The sequence below is a fragment of the Cuculus canorus genome, chromosome 6 (genome assembly GCF_017976375.1).
Source record: "Cuculus canorus isolate bCucCan1 chromosome 6, bCucCan1.pri, whole genome shotgun sequence".
In the NCBI taxonomy this organism is placed as follows: Eukaryota; Metazoa; Chordata; class Aves; order Cuculiformes; family Cuculidae; genus Cuculus; species Cuculus canorus.
In genome coordinates, this window is record NC_071406.1 from 10,854,921 (window position 1) to 10,874,688 (window position 19,768).

The window sequence follows — 19,768 nt, forward strand, 5'->3', positions numbered from 1 at the left end:
TTCCCTGGAGGTGTTTAAGGAACGGGTGGACGAGGTGCTGAGGGGCACAGTTTAGGGAGTGTTAGGAATGGTTGGACTCGATGACCCAGTGCGTCCCTTCCAACCTAGTGATTCTATGATTCTATGATTTACTTCAGCTCAACCACTTGAGAAATCCATTATTTGCCTGCTTCTTGAGTATATAATGATGAAAATAAATTGTTACTGCTCTTCCTTGTGCATTTTCCGTAAGGCCAATATGGCACAGAGAAGGAATCAGATTCTTTTCCTTCTAGCGTGATGCTGGAAAGATTGTTTATAGCACTTTAGCTCCAGCCCTGTGCAAGACAGAGGACAGTAGGATTATTAAAGGCAGGAGTTAGAGGCTGCGGGGTTGCGTAAATTAATTGAGAGCAAAATTTGTCAGACAAACATTTCATAGTAAGTGAGAAGTGAGTAACCTGGCTTTTAGATCTCCTGTACCCAGCAGTTAGCTGGAGGAAAAGATCCTCTTACGAGAGAAAACTTAATAAAATGATCTTGCCTTGTTTGGAGATCAGAGAGCCAAATATAGACCCTATCGTGTTTCCTTCCCTCCTCCTTCCGAAGCTCGTCCTTTTGAAGTGCACTTTCAATGGGATGTGGATAATTGACTCTGTGAACAACCCACTAAGAGCTCTGTTGGTTTAACCGATTGGTCTCAGTTGCTGATTCCTGTTTTGGTTTGGGTGATTTTCAGCCCAATTGCCCCGTCAGCTACAATTAGTCCTATTAATATGACAGCTGAAAGGTCACAGATGACTTGCTCTGGTCGCAGACATGAGGGCAGCCAGGAGATACAGCAAGTTGTTTTCAGCTCTGTGGTCATGTGCCATGGCTTGGTTAAATTGATGGTGATTGCAAATACTCGTATAAAACCAATCAAAAGGGACAAGAGATTTGCTTCACGGGAGGGTTGAGAGATAAGGTTGCAGTAGCAAGTAACGTTTGGATAAAGTTTTCATTAATAAGATGTGAAAACTCCTGGTTCTGTATACAGAGGAAATGTGGAATGGCTGGGCTTCCTCTTGCCCGCCAGCGCTGCGAAGAAAGGAAGCAGAGGTGGGGATAGTCCCATAGGTGCATCCTGTGGCTCTTTCAACAAATCCATGGCTGTCACTTTCTGTGGTTCCAATGACACGTGCCATGGCTTTGGGCTTTGCCTCTTCTACCCAAAATTTACACTTAGTAGCCTGCCTGAGGGGGTCAGATGACATCGTGTGCATTGTGAAGTGGTGTGAAAAGGACAGTTGGTAGCTGATGAGGACAAACAAAGTTTTGCAGCCTGACAGAAGCTGTTAACTGTGCCCGTGCAGGATGGGGACGGTTTTCAGTAGGTGAAAGGATGCTATTAAAGAATGCAGGCCACTTATTGATTAGACAAGAAATAGCATCATGAACTTCAAAGTGGCTCATTTTGGTTAGGCACTGGGGGAAACATAAATGATGAAGACAAAAACATGTGAGACTAAGACAAAAAGAGAGGCTCTCGGGAGATTTTTAAGAATCAGTGAGGCAAACTTTTGTCTATAGTGACATAGATATGTTTGCTGATGCTGCTGTGAAGCACATAATGGAGAAGGCCTGTAGAGTGAAGGGAATATTTTACCCACTCCTTTTGTTTGACTAATGAAACATTAACGTTTCTATGACAAGCACATACTTTGTGAAAAAATCCCTTGAACGGGGACTGAAATTTTCCTCGAGCAGTTTGGTGGGAGTTTTTCAGCCTGTCCACATGCCATTCCATTGAGGGCTTGAGCTCCAGTTGAAGGAGCTCAGGTTCGGTCTTGTGAGAATGTATAGCCTACACAAACCCCCCTTTTAATTTCTCCAGAAGTTGCGCTTTCTGCAGACATCCATGGGGTCCAGACGTCAGTGAGCTCCTCTCTTTAAATCTCATCTGAGACTTGTTGCTGATGAAGATAGCAACAAGTGGTGGTTCTAGAAAGCCTAGCTGCAGGAGACATTTTCTATCAGTCTATTTCTGTCCATGTTTGGGGAACACACTAAATGCAGCTATAGTAGGAAACTTTTGATTACTTATAGGATTTTTCTGTGGCCACTTAAAAGCTCTGTGGTTTGTTATATTCTGAGACTTTAAATGGATATGTCTTGTGTTCAGAGCTCCAATTTAATTTTCTGGTTTAATCTATTGTTCAAACATATTTAACGTTGTCTTTGAGGCATGGGACAACTTTGATGGAGTATTTTTTTTTAATTTCTTTCTGTCACCCTGTGCAGCCATAAACAGCATCCTGCCTGCTTATGAGAAAATTCAAGTTATTGCAGTCACATGTCTGGTGGAAACAGATTGTAGTGGCAGGACAGAAAAAGTAACCAACTTTGCCTACATCCCACCCTGGCTAGCACAAGCATTTAGGTCACTGACAGGGAGGAGAAGTTTCCACAGATTAAGGTACTCCATTAAAAGCAGTCTTGCCTGTTGAAAAATGAAATTGTTTCATGGACATATCATTAATTCTTTAAACTGCTTTTCATGAGTTATCATTTTTCTGCCTGCAAGCATCTAAAATCTTTCCTAATAAATGTCCTGCCAACACTTCAGCTGTTGGGCTCAACTATTCCTAACAAATCAAAGCTTGTGGAAGAATTTGACCTATCTTTCCAGCGTGCAGTGATGGAGCAGGTTCCTTCATAACTACCCAGTAAAACAGTTGCACAGTGTTGATATCCTACCTATTGCTTTCCTCTCTCTTGTATCTTCTGTAAAACTTTTTCTTTGGAAAGTAAAACTTGTGTGTATGTGACCTTGGAAGAACTTGACAGAAGTCAGCGTGGGGCACAGCCCAAGGTCTTGGCATTTGCTTCTTTTTGGGCAAGTGATAAACATCTGCAGAAGATTTTGGAGAGTGGCAGCTGGTCATGGTGCACAGTCTGATGTGTAGCCCTAGTTTAGAGATAACACAGCAACAGGGGAGTAATGGTAGCAGGAAGGTAAGTGCAGCATCAGAGAGCAGTGGACAGTTTTAGAACCCCTTATTCCTTCTCTGCTGGGAAGCCCACCTTGTAGGGGAGAGCACACCCTGCAACAAACTGGCTTTATTGTCTTCAGGCTCATGGCCAACCAGTGTATAAACTGGGTGTGTTGGTAGCAGCTTCACAGCGTGGACACATCTCAAGTCTTCTTGACTGGCAGAAACACAAGAATGGGATATGGTTGTCTTGCAGCAGCATAATTTTGCTCTATTTGGAAAGAAGATCAAAGTGGCATGGATAAATAGGTATAAATATTAGCCAATCCCCAGAGCAGTTTTCTTCCATGGACAAATTTTGCAGGAAGATACGTTGCTTGCTTGTAGACAGGACTCAGCGTGACCTGCGTTCTGGCTTGGTGATAGCCTCCCAGCCTGGTGGTGCCGCTCAACATGCTGGCCTCCACCACTGTACCCACTGTTGGCTACACCTTTCCCCGGCATTGGCACCCTTGTAAGCACAGTGGTGTCTTCCCTGCCTTCTCCCCTCACTAAACAAGTCCACATTCATCCTTTCAAACTGTCCCTGGAAACAACTGCTGCTGTCAAATGTGTTTAGAGGATGAGTGGTAGCGAAGAGTGGGTTGGAGAGTATCCTGCAGTCCCTGTGGTTTCTGGGGTTCTCCTCTCACCCTCTGTCTCTTTGCAGAGTATGGCTTCGTTGGCTACTCTGAAGAGCTCATGTTCAACAACACACTGCCAGACTACAGCCAGGGGGAGTCCTTCTTCACTGTTTTTGGAGTGTTTTTCCCAGCTGCCACAGGTACAGTGAATTTTATCCTCTTCTATTTCCCCCATGGTCACATCTCGGAGATGAGCAGGAGCAAGGGAAGTTCCTGTGAGTGGCTCGGCAGGGCAAGCGGGACCACTCTTGGTTGTAGCAGACTCATGTGGTCCATGCAAAATGTTCAGGCTTTCCTTCAGCATCTCAAATTTTGCACAGTCCTATCCTGATCACTTGAATGTGCTCTTCTGTCTCTCTGTGGTCAGAAACTGCTGATCAACTCTAAGGGTTGACGTGGTACTGTAAATGAAGGACAAATCTCAGGCACGAGTCTTGGCTGATGCTCTCACACCACAAGCTATCAAGCCTTTTAAAAAGAGATGGTCATGGTTTATCTTATTAGATAAGCCTTGTGGCTTGATTGCACTGGGAGAGTGGGAAGGGCACAGGGAGGCTTTCCCGCCAGCCTTACCATGAATGGGTGACCAAGCCGGTATGATGCTGTTACTCGTGATGCTGACCCACCACTCTCTGCATGGCATCACAGATGAATCTTTGCGTGTCAGCAGAGCTCATGCTGATAAGCTTGACTGGATGCTTTCATATTATCCATTCTCTTAAATTACCAGGAAGATCTGTGTCCCCTTTCCAAAGCTGGCAATCCTCAGTGGGAATGAAATAACTATCAGCTGGAGTTACAATACCTTTTGTTGATGCTGGGTTTTTTTAAGCTATAAAAAATAATGATTATAAGCAGTTTCCATAGTGATGAATCCTTGGATTACAGAATGAATTTTCAGTGGATTAGCTCTAAGCAACTCACTGGAAGTTGTTCACAGAATTGCTGTGGGTACACGAGACAAATGAAAGGGTTTTATGAAACAGATGGACTAGAGGACTAGCAGAAATTGTTAGTTTGTCAGGTGCACCTAGTGCAGGAATTTTACATTTTGGTTTGAAATTCCCTCTTCCGATTTATCAGAATGGCTGTTGCCTCCATGTAGACTTCCTCCTGGAAAACCTGCCTGCATGAACTCTCGACGCCATGGAGAGGCTGGCTTTTTTTCTGTCTTTCTGCCTGACCCAAGCAAGCCCCCCAGCCAGAAAAAGAGACCTTCCCCATAAGCCCTGCCTCTGATGCAGAAAAGCGTTTTTTTCCACCTCCATAATTGCAAAAGAAAGAAGAGTTATGACAAAGCTCTGCAGAAAATTACAGTGATTAGCCATATTAAACAGTTCTTCATCACTGCTAATGCCTGGCTGCTAGGAAGAAGGCCAAAGCTAATAGATATAATTTATTTAAAGCCCTGGCAGCCTGTTGCTTTGTTAGTTAGCAGTAGTAATACCAGTAGCAATGTTAAACATTCTCTGAAAATATGGTTTGGGCTGATGTATAATTACTTCTGTTGCTGCAGAGCTTCTTCATGTGTCTTTTTAATTGCTTGGTTTTTTACAGGATTTAAAGTAATCCTTTGGAGCAGCAGTGCCAGTGGTACCATACAACATCGCTTTTGCTCCTATTATTGCTGTTTGTAGCACTGTGGAGTTCAGGAGCCTTGGGCTCTGTTCCACACACTACGTGGAGGAACTCTTGATCTGATTAAGAAATTTTTAAGAAGTTGGGAGTCAATACTTCTCTGCTGTGGATCACAAACAGGGAGCCCGGTGCAACTTCAGAAGTGCTGGGGTTAAAACTCACATTTCCTAAGGTTGCGGCAATGAGTGTGGGCTGCGGTTTCCCCATGTCCCGTCTGACCCACACTGTCTTTGCTCACCTTTTCTCCCACGATGGGGGTGCAATGCTAGGGCTCCAGAGGGAACCCGGGGTTTCTCAGGGTCCCACGTGCTGCAGCAGAGCTGCTTCCCACCGCATTGCGGACACTGCCTGGATGCAGCCCGAGCCCGCCTGCAGGACAGGTGGTCTGCAAGATTGGAGATAACATTTCAGGGACTGAGTTGGCAGTGGTATTAATAGCAGGCTGGAGAGATGCGATAGGATTGCCAGCGCCTCTGGTACCGAGCAGGCAGCCTGATGCGGATTGCAAGTGAGCGTCAGCATCAGTCCCCAACACATCTGTGTGAAAACGAATGGCAAGGATGTCCAAACATCACTCCCAGACTGTGACCTCCAACCCATGCTCGTGCTCCTGCCCAGCATCATCCCCAAGTGATACCCACCTCTGCTGGGCCCCCTGCGGTGGCCAAGCCAAAACACTGGGTTAAGATACATCTGAAATTTGGGGAGAGTTTCAGTGAAATAATGTTGTGTATTTTTGAGGGGTTACTTTGAGCCAATTTGAAACATTTCTGTGACCCACAGCAATGATCTGTTTATGTTTTATTATTAAGCCTTGTGTTTGTTCTTTTAGCATATTCTGGTTTACAATCTAAGACGCTGTTTTGATAACACAATTTTTTTTTAAAAAAAAATGTTTACTAAATTGTGAAACAAGATGTTTGGGCCTTTCTGAGATGAAGTGTTCCCCTTTGAAGTGAAATTATTTTGATCTCTTCAGAATAAGGTCTTTACTTGCCTTCCAAAATGGTTATCTGAATTCAACCGGTTTAAGTTCAGTCTTTGTGTTGTAAAGAAAAAGGGTTTTAAGTTGCCTGTTTCTACGAGGAATAGCTGTGAAATTGAAACTGCAGAAATACAGGCTGGTAAGCAAAGAGGGGCAGCTGCCTCGGGAAGGAGTGGGGACCTACAAGGAGACTTTTGCTAGGACTGAACGGGCAAGAGGAGCTGCTGCTTTGGCCAGGGCACTGCAGCCAAGGATGTTTGTCCCAGCCTTTTGTAGACTGGTTGCAACATGCTGCCTTGTATGAGAAAACTTCCTTTGATCATTTTGCTGCAGGTCCGGTTGTTTTCTCTGTTCTCTGTATTTTATTGGTACGACTCCAGCAACGTGAGTGAAGTTATCCCAATTTTACAGTTGATCAGTGTTAAGCAGAGGCTGGCCCATTTGCGTACTGGGTAATAGCTACTAAAACCATTTCAGCTGGATATGCAGTGTGGCTGGCCTCATTCCCCCAGGTTTGTCATTTAATAATAGAGAAGTAGCTGAGCGATCCAAAATATACATCTAGATCTGGGCTAAACGGGAATGCAAGGGCATGGAAGACTTAGATTTGCCGACTTCAGTCAAGAAGACTGAACATACTCACTATGGAAGATGTGAGGATACCCCTGCAAAGATTCAGGACGTTAATCAAGTGTTTTTCTGCGTGTTTGTAAATAACTTCTTTAGGCACATGTTTTGATACCGTGCTGTGATACACAAACATCCAGACACCCATCCAAACAGGGCTTTGCATGGGATAGGAGTCTTAGGAACTACCTTCCCATGTTCAACCTCTAGGACTGCATGGTGACAGTAGCAGCAATCATGCAACTATTGGTGCAGCTTTCAAGTGAAGTTACATGTAGTTTCTATCATGTAGAGAGTATTTTCCTTTTCCTACTAAATCCCTAAGGTTTTCTGTCTAATGAAAGAAGTGTGTTGTCATGTGATACAAGAAAGTAAGACAATGTTTGAAGTGGCGTTAGTGGAAAATATTATCGTGCTGAAACCAGTTCTGAAATAAACCATATTTGGCACCTACAGAATGACAGCAAATAGATTTAGAAGTTTTGGGCTAAGTTATCAGATGATGTAAACTGGCACAACTCCATTGAAGCCTATGGAGAGGTGCCAGCTTACATCAGTGGAGAATTTGGCCCTTTAAAAAAATTAGCTACAGTTCTTATCTAAGATTTTCCATTCTTCACCTCTTGGGTGAAGGAAAATACCCCACTTTTATATTTTATAGTAAATTTATTTGAAAATGCAGTGGATGTATATAACTTTAGTTGTGACTGCTTGCAAACCATAGCTAGTAGAGTTAGAAGCTGGAGCTGGTGGAGCTGTTGCTTGTGTCTAAGGTATACAATGTAGGTGGTCCCTTCATGCACGTATTCATTGCCTGGATGATGCCCAGGACAGGATTACGCTGGGAATAGCAGCAACGTACAGACTGTCTCAGCCATAATTTCCTGGCTGAGTTTACAGTGTTTTCATGTTTCCTTGTCCAGAAGCTTTGTCATTATCTGCTGTTCTCTGAGATAATAGGCAGTGTGGAAAATCCAGCCTGCTATCTCGCTGAAACAGAGAGGTGGATAATTTTCTCCATGGACAATCTACAGATATGATTGCTTAAGTTCAGAAGGGATTGGCCATTTCCCTAGGGATAGGTCTGTGTCTGGAGGAAGGAACGTCCCAGCTTCTCTACATTGTTGAATTTTATATGCAAGTGTAGGGTTTTTCTTCTCTTGAGTAGCTAGAGGAGGCTTTAGAATTGTTTGTGCTTCTATGCTACCAGATTGTCCATCCTTCTGTACTAGGATGACTTTGGCCTTAGTGACTGAGAATATCCATGTCGCTTCCTTCTGTGGTGGCCAGTGGAAGCAGTGAGACTCTAGTGACCTCCTGGGGGTCCTGACTGAAATTAATGGTGTGCACTGACCTGAGTCTGACTGCTGGTTGCTGCTGGGCAGGAGGTCAGTCATTGATCTCAAGATCTCATTTATATGGGTTCTGGCAAGTCATCCCCTGGCTACCCCTGAAATGTGTGGGTCTGTGAGAGGAAGGCAATGAGGCAGCCTGGGCTGTGTAGTCATTGCTGCACAGATGACTCACGTCTTCAACTTTTTTTCATATTCAGTCCAGAAAACACCATTTTGGTGTTTCCCCAGTGCTTTGCTGAGGTAGGAGTTTGGATGAGGAAGAGGTGAATCAAACTCAAGCTGGGAGATTTAGGGGTGGTGCCAGACGTTTGGGAAACTTGGCCAAGAAGCACATGAGATTAACAGCTGTTCTTCTGACAATAGTTTACTCCCTCTAGAAGAAAAATTCTGACTATTCTCAACTTTCTGCTTTGCCCCTGAATTGCACAGTCACCGAAGAATGCTTCATAGCAGCTTTCTGTTTGTGATCATTTCCATGGATGTCTACCTTCCTAACTTACCTCACCTCCAGCTGAGCCTGTTGTGTAGCTCTTAAAAGGAGCAGTGTTTGAACAGTGCTTGGAAACTTCATCTGGGGAAAAGCACACCAGCTGATGGGCTTTTAGCAGTGCTGTTCAGAAGTACATCCACGGAATAGTCTTCCAGGAGAAAATTAAGAACTCATTTTGATTTGTAATGTTTTCGGTATGGTGTCAAGGATTCAAATCTGGTCTGAATCTGCAAGACAGCTCTTCCAGGAGCTGAGGAATGCCAGAAGCACATGGGGACTGTTAGAGCTCTGGCTCTGTGGTGGAAAGGAGGACGGAAAAGAATGACTGCTGAATGGGATGATTGGGGCGCGACAGGGCAGAATGGATCAAGACGGGAATAAAGACAATCAAAGAAAAAATATCAGTAATAAATAAATAAACAAACCCTTAGATGCTAATTCAGAGCTCTATCCACTCAGATTTGCAGCCTCAGAGACTGACTTCATCATTCCTGTACCCTCTGAAAATGAGGAATGGCTGCTGGACTTGGCATCTGAGTGGCAGACTGATCCATGTTTGGTCTCCTGCTGCTGGGGTTAGCAGATGCTGTGAGCATCATGGCACTGGCGTCCTCCTCCTCATTGTTGTTCTGTGGTGATCTCACCCCAGCTCCCAGGGACTGTCGCACGAGCGCGTCCTTAGGAAGATGTTAGTCTGACATTCGAGGGCTGGGACAGCAATGGGCAGAAGTTACTGTTTTAAAGGGAATTTTCTGCCCTGCCTTCAAATTGGCCTAATTGTCATCAGGATTCTAAATCACAGGGGAATTTGGAGGGGGTGGGGGGTTGGGGGTTATTTTTTTGTTGATTTATTTATAGAAGATACCTGAAGTCTTCTAGGAAAAATTTTGGGACAATTTGACAAAAAAGTTGTGTTTTCATGCCAAGTCTGGTATGAATCCTTCTTCAACTGTGGGCAAAATCTCAAAACCCATTTGTACCTCAGATTCCTAGCCTTAACGTGGATATCCTCTGCTCCATCCTGTTTCCCTTTCTTGGGTCTTTAGATGGCAATTTTTTAGGCTAAGGACTGTCTGATTGTACAATACCCTGTACTGTGGCCTAAAATAACAGTTCAGTACTTTATTCTTAGTCCTGCCACATGTTTTCTGGATGACGCTTGGACAATCACTTGACCTCTCAGTGCTTCTGTTTCCCTATCTGCAAAGTAGAGATAATGCCTACTTCCAACGCAGATCCCTTGGCTGGAAGGTGCCACCTACGTGACGAGCACCCTGCTAAATGCACGTGTGATCGTCATTAAACACGGCCAGGACAGGCTGTTTTGTAACAGCAGTTGTGCCCCATGAATGCAGGGGTCTGTAATGGATCTGGTCTGGGGGGGCAGTACCACCTGCTGAATGCACTGCCCCAATGAACAGTAGCATTTTTCTTTTCAACAATTGGACAGACAGCGCTGGTTTCTGTGAGGTTTGCATTAAGATAAGATGGGGTTTGTTCAGATTTCTGCTTTTTTTTTTTTGCTTTCCCTTCCCCCCAGCATTGTTCAAACTGGACAATGAGTTCTTTGTAGACATGTTAGTGGTGGCTTTCTTCTCTTAAAGACACGAACAGTTTCTTACCAAGGAACTGATGGGAGTCAGTGTTCATCTGTGTTTTAAGTGCAATGAAGTGATACAGTTACTGTTCTGAAGCGATCAATTAACTGATAGATTAAAGTATGTTACATATTATAATATGTGTTATATATGCTATAACTTAGATTAACTTTAAATTGAATTTATGTCTACATAATCCAGGTGTGATGGCTGGGTTCAATATGAGCGGAGATCTCCAGAAGCCTGCTACCAACATCCCCCTGGGGTCTCTGGCTGCTATTGGCACCTCGTAAGTCATAGTTTTGGGAAAATTTACTCTTTGGAGACTGCCCTGGATGTGACCAATCCATTTTATATTCCCATCAACCTTTTATTACTCAGCCATCTGGAAAATTAAAGTCTGGATCTCATTCAAATTATTGTCCATTACCACCACCTACTCTGAGTGGGTTATAGAAGAGGTTCATTAACACAGATGTAATCAGTCCCTCCTCTGCTGGGTGGATGTGTGTTGGTGACAGCAGTTGTGCTGCTGAAACCTGGATGTCCCAGAGTGGAATGTAAAGTTCTCAAAGACTTGGAGTGTGTGATTTTGTCATTTCTTGTCATTGATTTTGAAGTGCTTTTTTCTTCTATAAATAAAAAATATAACAAATATTTTAAAATGTATTATAAAGAAAGATATAATTTTTATTATTGGAAAAATGGGGCCAAGACTGGTAAGATAACCTACCTATTTGTAAGGAGCAGGATCCATGCATCCCCAAGCAATGCTCTCCCCCATAAAATGCTGCTTTCCAGGAATAAAATGCTGTTACATATTTAAAAAAAACCTTAGTGGGCTTTCCTGCCTGTTTTCATTGCCACCTAAACTGTTTTTGAAATTATTATGTTTAATTGTGTACCAGTGTTCAGAGAGGAAGGAAGGATATTCTGAGTTTAGAGAGATTCCTAATGAAATTGGTGCTTGTTTTAAGTGAAGGGGTTCCATAGGACACAGAAAAAATCACAGAAGGGTGGACTGTGGTTATTCACATCTCTGCTGTCTGGACTTCGCAGGAAGCCTAGCTTATCCCTCCTCCTGAGTACTGGAAATGCCAAAGATAGCAGGGGAGGATCATGCCTGAGGTTGTAGAGCAGGCTGGCTGCAGATTTACTGATATTGCCAGACAAGGGGACCTGTGTGCATGAAGAATCATACAACTGTAGTATAGTTTGGATTGGAAAGGACCTTTAAATGTCTCCTAGTCCACCACCCCTGCAGTAAGCAGGGACATCTTCAACGTGATCAGGTTGCTCAGAATCCTGTCCAAGCTGACCTTGAATGTTTCCAGGGATGGGGCATCTACCACTTCTCTGGGCAACCTATGCCAGTGTTTCACCACCCTCATTGTAAAAAATTTCTTCCTTACACCTAGTCTAAATCTACCTTCTTTTAGTTTAAAACCATTACCTCTTGTCCTGTTACTACAGGCCCTACTAAAAAGTCTGTCCCCAAGGCTGGATTACTCTCCCCACACACACATGAAGAGTGCGGGTAGCTTCCCCTTGGGGATACTGTAGGGTCACACAGCAGCTGTCTGTGGTACATTGTAGAAGATAAATAATGTAAACTGGTGTTAAATTTAGCCCTGAGTCTAAATTTGATTGAAAATCTAACTTGTGGGTACTTGACCTTCTCCTAGGTCAATGGGCAGAATCCTCAATGGCCTTCCTTTGCTGGAACAATATAGTTTGTTTTTATTGTTTGCAGGTGGTTTCTGTACATGGTCTTTGTTTTCTTGTTGGGAGCTGTTTGTACCCGTCAGGCACTTCGCTATGACTTCATGATAGCAGAAAAGGTAACTTGTTGAATAACTCAGTGTGGGTTTATATAATGGTGCTTTTGGGTTGCCATCTGCCTTACTGAATGCTTGAATTTTCCAAAAGGAATTTGGGTACCCATCCCTCATTGAAATTCAAGGGGATTTCCCCATGGCAAATCCCAGTGTACAATTGATTTGAATAGCTTTGCGTTCACCAGAATATCCAGTAAAGCTGAATCTTGGCATAATCGCCTAGCAATAGCTTTAAGAGCTAAAATATGCTAATGCGGTCTAACGATAAATGCTGTATTTTATCCAGTGTATCCTTTCTCGTTGGTGAAAGCTTAGACCAAATTGAAATCTCTGAAGAACCCACTGCTTGTCTTTACTGAGTCAAGCGAAGCTTACGTTTCCATATCTAGGGGGCTGTAATTGCAGGCGAGCAATAGGATTGTTAGACTTGAGACATTCCACATGGGTGTGTGTATACGTGAGGGATGTTTGTAGTGCTACAGCCAACGAACCTTATCATTACAGGTCTTTAAAAAGAGAGCAAAAGGCTTTGGTGTGTGCCATTGTCTTACTTTAAATGGGATGCAGAAGGGCTAATTGTCTGTTACTCAGATTATCCAAAATCACGGGTTCACCACATTTGATACTATTTCTTGTGATTAATTTAAAATGGAGAAGTTTGCCATTTATTTGATATGTAACATGATCTAAGTCTTAAAAGATCAATTTGAAACTCTGGCTTCATTTTCTTACTAAGTAATTATAGCTCTAGACTTCCTCCAGCCCCCAAAATGAGCTCCAGATTATTTGCTGGGGCTCCTGCCACTTCCTCCATAGGTGAAAAATTGTCTGTTTCAGGGTAAAAAAGGGAAGGCTCATAGCTCCCTTTTGTGTGCCAGTATGACAGACTTAGTGGGCAAAGAATACAGTAACTAAAAGAATCAGCTTTAAAGGAATCAGCATGAAAAGAAAGAGATGTTCAAGCTGTGTTTTAACTTCAAAACCCGCTAGGGAAAATCTCCCAGTAAAGAATGTGAAGATATTTAATAATGTTAAATATGAATAAAAAAAACCCAACCCAATCCCATACAGAAGAGCAAATTCAGTTTTCTTTTCCTTAGTACGGGACAAAGCAATGGTGCAGCCTCAATATTTGTGTTGCTTATTTGAGTTATTACAAGCTGCTTTAGATTTTAGTGACTTTGTTTGAGGCAGAGAGGAGGGGAGATCATTACACATCCAACGTGCAAACTCTCTGTCACTCACAGGTCAGCAAGTGTTTGGCTGCTTTTCCCCGTTACAATACTTGTTTGGCTTTTTAAACATAAAAATGAGATTCAATCATTTCACTTCTAATGAGCTCCAAGTGCCAATTTCTTACAAAGTATTCACACTCTTCGTACTTAAAACTCCCAGAAAACCCTTTCATCAGCCTCAGTGAAAAGGACTCTTCCTCTCTAACTCTGATTTGAATGTCAAGTAGCACATTTAAATGCAAGCATTTTTGGCAGCTGAAATAATATATGATGTCTGGCACAAGTGATTGTTTCTTCCAAGTATTTCTCAGAGCAGGGGAGGAGTAGAGGAGAGGGAAGGGAAGATTCCCCATTGAGTTCCTATCTGTTGGTCTAATGGAAGCTGATAGCTGCTCGTCTTTGCCTCAAGTTTTTTCTGTACCACAAGATAAAACTCACAAGGCCAAGTGGATTTTCATGGGGAAAAGAAATGTTATGGTAGAAAGCTTGTATGGTTCTGGACCATGACATTAATTTTACATGCCTTCCCCAAACAGCAAGCATTTTATGGCTTTTAATCCCATCTCCCCTTCGCTGTATGAGGATTTCATAGATGAGGGAAAAGCAGATGTAGGCTGAATCATCTTTAGCCATGTACATTTTTATAATTCCTTCTAAAAAAGCATGTGTCACCTGACTTGAATAGGGAGGGAAGTTGAGAGGACCTGTGTTCATTTAGACTTTATTTTCCACGAGAGGAGGGCTGGGAGGAAAGGACGTGTGGTATGTGGAGGACTTGCATTTGCTACTTGCAGGGATGTCTGTCTGCACCTTGAGCAGCTCGCTTAATTGGAGTATGGGCAGGATGGATCTGGACCAAAATTTGGAGGGTTTCTCCCTCCCAGCCTTTGTGTTGGTGTTACTCCCCTGCCTGGCCTTTTTTTGCTGGCTGCTGGCTGACAGACTCATGTGGTCTTACAGGACTTGGGGATGGCTCAGGTGACCGTAGACTTCAGACTCCGTGGCTGTCCACTTCCTTACACCATGGTACCAGGAGCACTCCCATTTCAAAGCTTTCTTGCACAGTGTTCATATTGTGGGGGTTTGTGTATTTGGCGTTGTTTTTTTTCAGAGATGCTGCCTGTGCTTGCAGTTCTTGACTGTGGGGACCTGTGCAAGAGGACCCCAGTGCTTGCTTCTGTGTGATAGACCATGAGCTGCCCCCCTTTCCCCTCCACACCTGCAGGAGATGCTCCTTGTTTGAAAAGCTTTTCATTAGGAATCAGCAATAAACTCAGCCTTGTTAGCACTGTGGCTTTAAAGAATTTTAAGTTTTATGTTGGCCAAAGGAAATTCTTTTCTCACTGAAGACAGGAAAATAAGGTCATTGTATTATATCCTTTGGAGCGTATTTTTTGAGGTGCCATTTGTTTAAGTGGCAATTTTGATTTGGTCCTACTGTGGATTTTCTTCCAGGACTGGTTTTCCCCTCTGGAACACAGGGGTTTGTCTTCCTGTTTTGGATGGTTGGAAGCCTGGGCAGCTTTTCCTGTATGATGTGCTCTGTATATAAGTAATCTCTCCTGAAATAAACTCACTTCCAGTTACTTAAGGGGAATCTAATAGCTGCTGCTTTGCTGCAATTGCTCCAAGTGACAAAGAATTTCTTGGATATGAGCTTGTCAAATGCCTCTGTCGGTACAGGATGTTCAGCATTAAATTACTTTTATGGGATAATTTTCCTGTATTAATTGCTTGCACTTTACGCCACAGAACAGCTAAATTGCTGCTTGCCGAGGCCTTACTCTGTTAATTTAGCAGTGTTACAAAATATATGTGATGTCTTCAAATACATGTATTTAACGCTGCTTGGGAGACTTTAAAGAACAGTATCATCAACTTTGCACTGTCTCTTCTTCCTCCAGGTATCCTTGGTGGGTTTCTTGTTTTTGCTAGGGCTGTACATCTCATCCTTGGCCTCCTGCATGGGAGGGCTGTACGGAGCACCCAGAATCCTGCAGTGCATCGCCCAGGAGAATGTGATCCCCATGCTCGCCTTCCTTGGACGTGGGGTTAGTCATCCTTTCTCTGAGATTGTTGTCAAACCTTCATCTGAAGGAAAACTGGTGATGGAGAAGCCAGGATTTCTTTGTGTCTGTAGGGTGAGATTGGGGACGTATGACATGCGTGGTGTGGAAGGCATGGGGTGTGGTACCCTAGAATAGGCAGAAAAGCCAGGAAATGGGTGGTTTTATTAAAAAAACAAAAGCCTGGCTGCCCTGGCCCTTTCCCTGCCTGTCCCCATGCTCCACCACCTCTATCCCATGCTCTCCCACAGGGCTCAGCCCTGCTCTGCCCCAGCATCTCGCCATCCTCTGCATCCTGGCCCTGGGGCTGTCTGACCTGTCTCCCCCAAGACAGCCCTCCCAGCCCCTGGATCCCCTTCTTTCGTCAGACCCACCTCTTTTCAGATGCCCCCAGTTAAAACAGCTACTTATGACACAACTTACCTGTGATTTCTTTTGCAAACACCTTATCTATGCTGGTGCTGATCCTAATTGTGACCGAGGGAGTTACCTAGCTCTTCTCTGCCCTCCCAGCCAGGGCCTGAAGCATTTGTCCAGGCATTTTGGTGAAATGGATGGTAACTGCCTCTTTATCTTTCTTCATTTTCTTTTTTTCTTTTTAATTCTTCTTTCCTGCACTTTTTCTTTGAGCTCTTCCTGTCCTCTCTGGTAACTTCATAGCTGAGTACGTGGCTGAGCGTTGTGCAGTGAATTCAATCTGTGTACATTGCAGAAGGCACTTCTTTGTAAGATAAGCTGGCTTTTTGACATTATAACATAAAAACAAAGAATAGATTTTAAAGGTTAGGTTGGGGGCTGCTAAGCTTTAGATATGCTCTGAAGCAAAGCCTTGGTTTGAATATGTCAAGAAGCTTTTTCCTTGTCTTCATAAATGATCCTCATTCATATGAGTCTCTCTGCTGAAATCAAAGTACCAGTCACTAAGGACTCTAGTCCTGGGCTATACATTCAGAGCAAACTGTTTTGAATGGTTTTCCCTTCCTCTTAACAGGGAGACATTAATTCCCTCGTTCTCAGTAACCTGCAGCACTTCACTGTCTGTACCAAGTGGCTGGAAAAATCTTACAATGTTTTGCATCTTCAAAGCAGATTATAAAGAAAAATATATTATTGGTATTTATAAATGGTTTTCAATATTTAAATGTTTTATAACTATAATTTTCTGCACTTTATATTTCTCATAATGATTTTCTAAAAATAAAGTTGCTATAATAGCAATAATAATAAATAATAATAATTGTAGGGGAAGCAGGAAGAATAATGACAGGAAAAACTTACAGATCCTGAAGGCAGCTGTCAGGCGATCCTGGAACAGGCTGTTCTCCACTTGACAACCTTTGTAAAATTCTCAGTGATTTAGCGAAGTTGACTGCGAAGTTGATTCTCTCTCTGATAGTTTTCTGTCTTTCTGTCAATTTTTCTGCTCTGAACTCTATCCAGGCAGCATGCCACAATAGGAAGGGCTCAAAAGAGGCAAGAAATCAATGGCAGATCACTTCCCCACCTTTCTTCTCTCTGCAGCTTTGAAACTCTCCTAGATTTGGTTTATGGAGAGTTAATAAATTTACTTTGCCCTTAACAATCTGTTCCACATCAGTTCTTTTCCATGCTTGAAAAAAGCGTTGTAGTCACCATAACCCCAGCTGATGGGAAGGAAACAAATGTTTTCTGTAGAGTTAAACCCAAGCCAGAGGCATCCTGAGATCGTTCCATCTGTTCCCCATCCCAGTACATCTTTCTGATAGCAAAGATACTTTCTGAGAACTGTGTTCCTTTGTCCCCAAGACATATTTCTCATTTTATTGTGTAAAGACCTAAGGTTCAGAACCGGTCCCCTTTTCAGTTATAAATAATAGTAGGGGAAATAGAAATAGTTTCCATTTGAGCTGTGTGTTTGTTAAAGAAGCACAATGCAGTGAGTGAAAAACCAATACTTTGTAAGATATCTTGTAAGACTTTTTCCAGCGAGATCTTTATGCGTCCTGCACGTCCTTCTTGGGTATTGAAATGGTGAAACTGTGCCTGGTCCAAGGAAGGGAACGATAGACCTGCGATTAAAGTTCATGAGCCGATGACTCAAGTCTTTCTGCCCCTGATGCCCTTTACTTTATCTCTTATTTTTCTCCCTGCCTGAACCCCACTCCAAAGGAGAAGAGCAGGCTGTGTTTCTCCTGGCTGCCTGCCTTCCCAGCATACGCCCAGCATCTCGGGGCTGACTCCTGCCCTCCAGCATCCTCGGCTGCCCAGCCTCTCTGCTGCTTTCCTCCTGCTGCTGGGCAGATGCAGCTTGGATGGATGAAAGAAGGGGAACCCCAAGTGCAGAGGCTCAGCAGATCATGGATTTATCTCAGCCTTGTGTCAGGGCAAGAAGCTGCTGATCTGAAGGTGGCAGAGCTTATTTGACTCTATCTGGCAGTCGAAACCTTTCCAAGACCAGCGTATAGGAACCTTTTGTGTTGGCAGCAATGCCAAGTTCTGTAGAGAAATTAAAGATGAACAGTTAAGTCTAATTAAACATGTTATATTGCTAGACTGCCCATAAGCCTCACAAATCTCTCTGAAGGTTTATTGCTGATTATTTTACTGTGGAAGTACAGAGTGAGACTGGATGAATTTTCCAAAGACAAAGTTTGAGTGAGGCACAGAGGCGAGGTGGGAGCTCAGCAGATTCTGGCTTCCAGCCTGTTCTTTGATTTATTAAGCTGGTGAGCTTCTGCTTGTGTATGTTTGTGTGCATTTCATGACTTAAGGGATACTGCAGACTACCTGTGGCAGCTGAGCGACAGGGCAGTCCTTGTGGTGAGATTCATGGTTATTAATTTAAATGTAAGTTTGTTTTATTTATGAACTAGAAAGGACCCAACAAGACTCCAGTGGCTGCAATTTGCTTAACAACTCTCATCACCATGGCTTTCGTCTTCATTGGGCAAGTGAACGTTCTTGCTCCCATAGTCACCATCAACTTCATGTTGACATATATTGCTGTAGACTATTCCTTTTTCTCAGTTTCCTTGAGCAACAATATTCAGCAAAAACCTGCTGAGACTCAGATGGAAAATGCTAAGCCTGCTCACTCTGCCCAGCCTTTAATTTTCAACAAGTCCTCCAGCCGTGCGGTAGATGGAATAATTCAAAACAGATCAAATGGCACCTTACTGGAATTCGCTAAGGACATGGACCAACTTTTTAAACCATTTTGTAGTGAACCAGCTTCCTGCAAAAAAGGAAGAGATGAGACTTTAACCCAAAAGGTCAAACAGAAGAAGGCTAAGAAGCCAGCCAAGCAGATGTTAGAAGATAGCTTTCTCCTTGATCTCCATCACAATTTTCCCCCAGCTCAGTATGGAGGGGATGAGATCGTGGAGCCCCACAGTGAGAGCCAGCAGGACTTGACTGAGCAGCGGCGTGACATGCATCCATGCTCATCACTTGCTGTGGACACCCATCAGACACCCGAGCTGCTAACACGGGAGGATCAGCTTTGCAGTGCAGCGCCTGCGCTCCCTGGCCACATGGGAGAAGGTAAGGGCTGTAGGAGATGGACATCTCCATGCTCATGGGGAATGGCTTCCAACCTTGATCCTCCTAGTGCTTTCCTGAAGGCAGGTGTGGAACTAGCTATATACAGAGCTGTTATTCAGTGATTCATAGCAATAGTATAATTTATTCCAGGTGAGGATAGAGTTTACCACAATGCATCAAAGGAGTAGCTCCAATGCAATTTCCCATGGAAGATTAATCACAGGAAAGCAGGCACGACTATATTTATTGTAGGATTGTTTACTGTATATTCATTATTCTGCACATGCACATTTAATGCACACATTAAAAAGGTTTTGAGTGTACCTTGGAGTTTACTTCATCCTAGTGCGGATTAGGAGGGATGGAGCCATGCGAGTCTAAAAGTCATGCTATCAAAATGCAGTGGTCCCCAAGCCGCAGGTGGAGCTTGTAATTCAACCACCACAGCTAAGAGTCTGAATTTGTTTTGTTGCTTATGTGGGAATTAGCGCTACAGACTGGGGGAAGAATGGCTGGAGAGCTGCACGGAAGAGAAGGACCTGGGGGTGCTGGTTGACAGCCGACTGAACGTGAGCCAGCAGTGTGCCCAGGTGGCCAAGAAGGCCAACGGCATCTTGGCTTGTATCAGAAATGGGGTCACCAGCAGGTCCAGGGAGGTTATTCTCCCTCTGTACTCAGCACTGGTGAGACTGCACCTCGAGTACTGTGTTCAGTTCTGGGCCCCTCACCACAAGAAGGATGTTGAGGCTCTGGAGCGTGTCCAGAGAAGAGCAACGA

The 19,768-nt window shown here is 43.6% G+C and overlaps 1 protein-coding gene across 2 annotated transcripts in view; it reads left to right on the forward strand.

The window, feature by feature from the left end:
- SLC12A8 (solute carrier family 12 member 8) overlaps window positions 1-19,768 on the forward strand; it is a 60,527-nt gene that overhangs the window by 32,221 nt on the left and 8,538 nt on the right. The window contains exons 7-12 of one of the 2 annotated variants that reach the window (XM_054070417.1): window positions 3,664-3,777; window positions 10,532-10,619; window positions 12,084-12,171; window positions 14,859-14,933; window positions 15,308-15,454; window positions 18,322-18,991. In XM_054070417.1, coding sequence (XP_053926392.1) covers window positions 3,664-3,777; window positions 10,532-10,619; window positions 12,084-12,171; window positions 14,859-14,933; window positions 15,308-15,454; window positions 18,322-18,991 — 1,182 coding nt within the window. The remainder of the gene's footprint in view (window positions 1-3,663; window positions 3,778-10,531; window positions 10,620-12,083; window positions 12,172-14,858; window positions 14,934-15,307; window positions 15,455-18,321; window positions 18,992-19,768) is intronic. The other variant, XM_009571526.2, reaches the window with a different exon arrangement.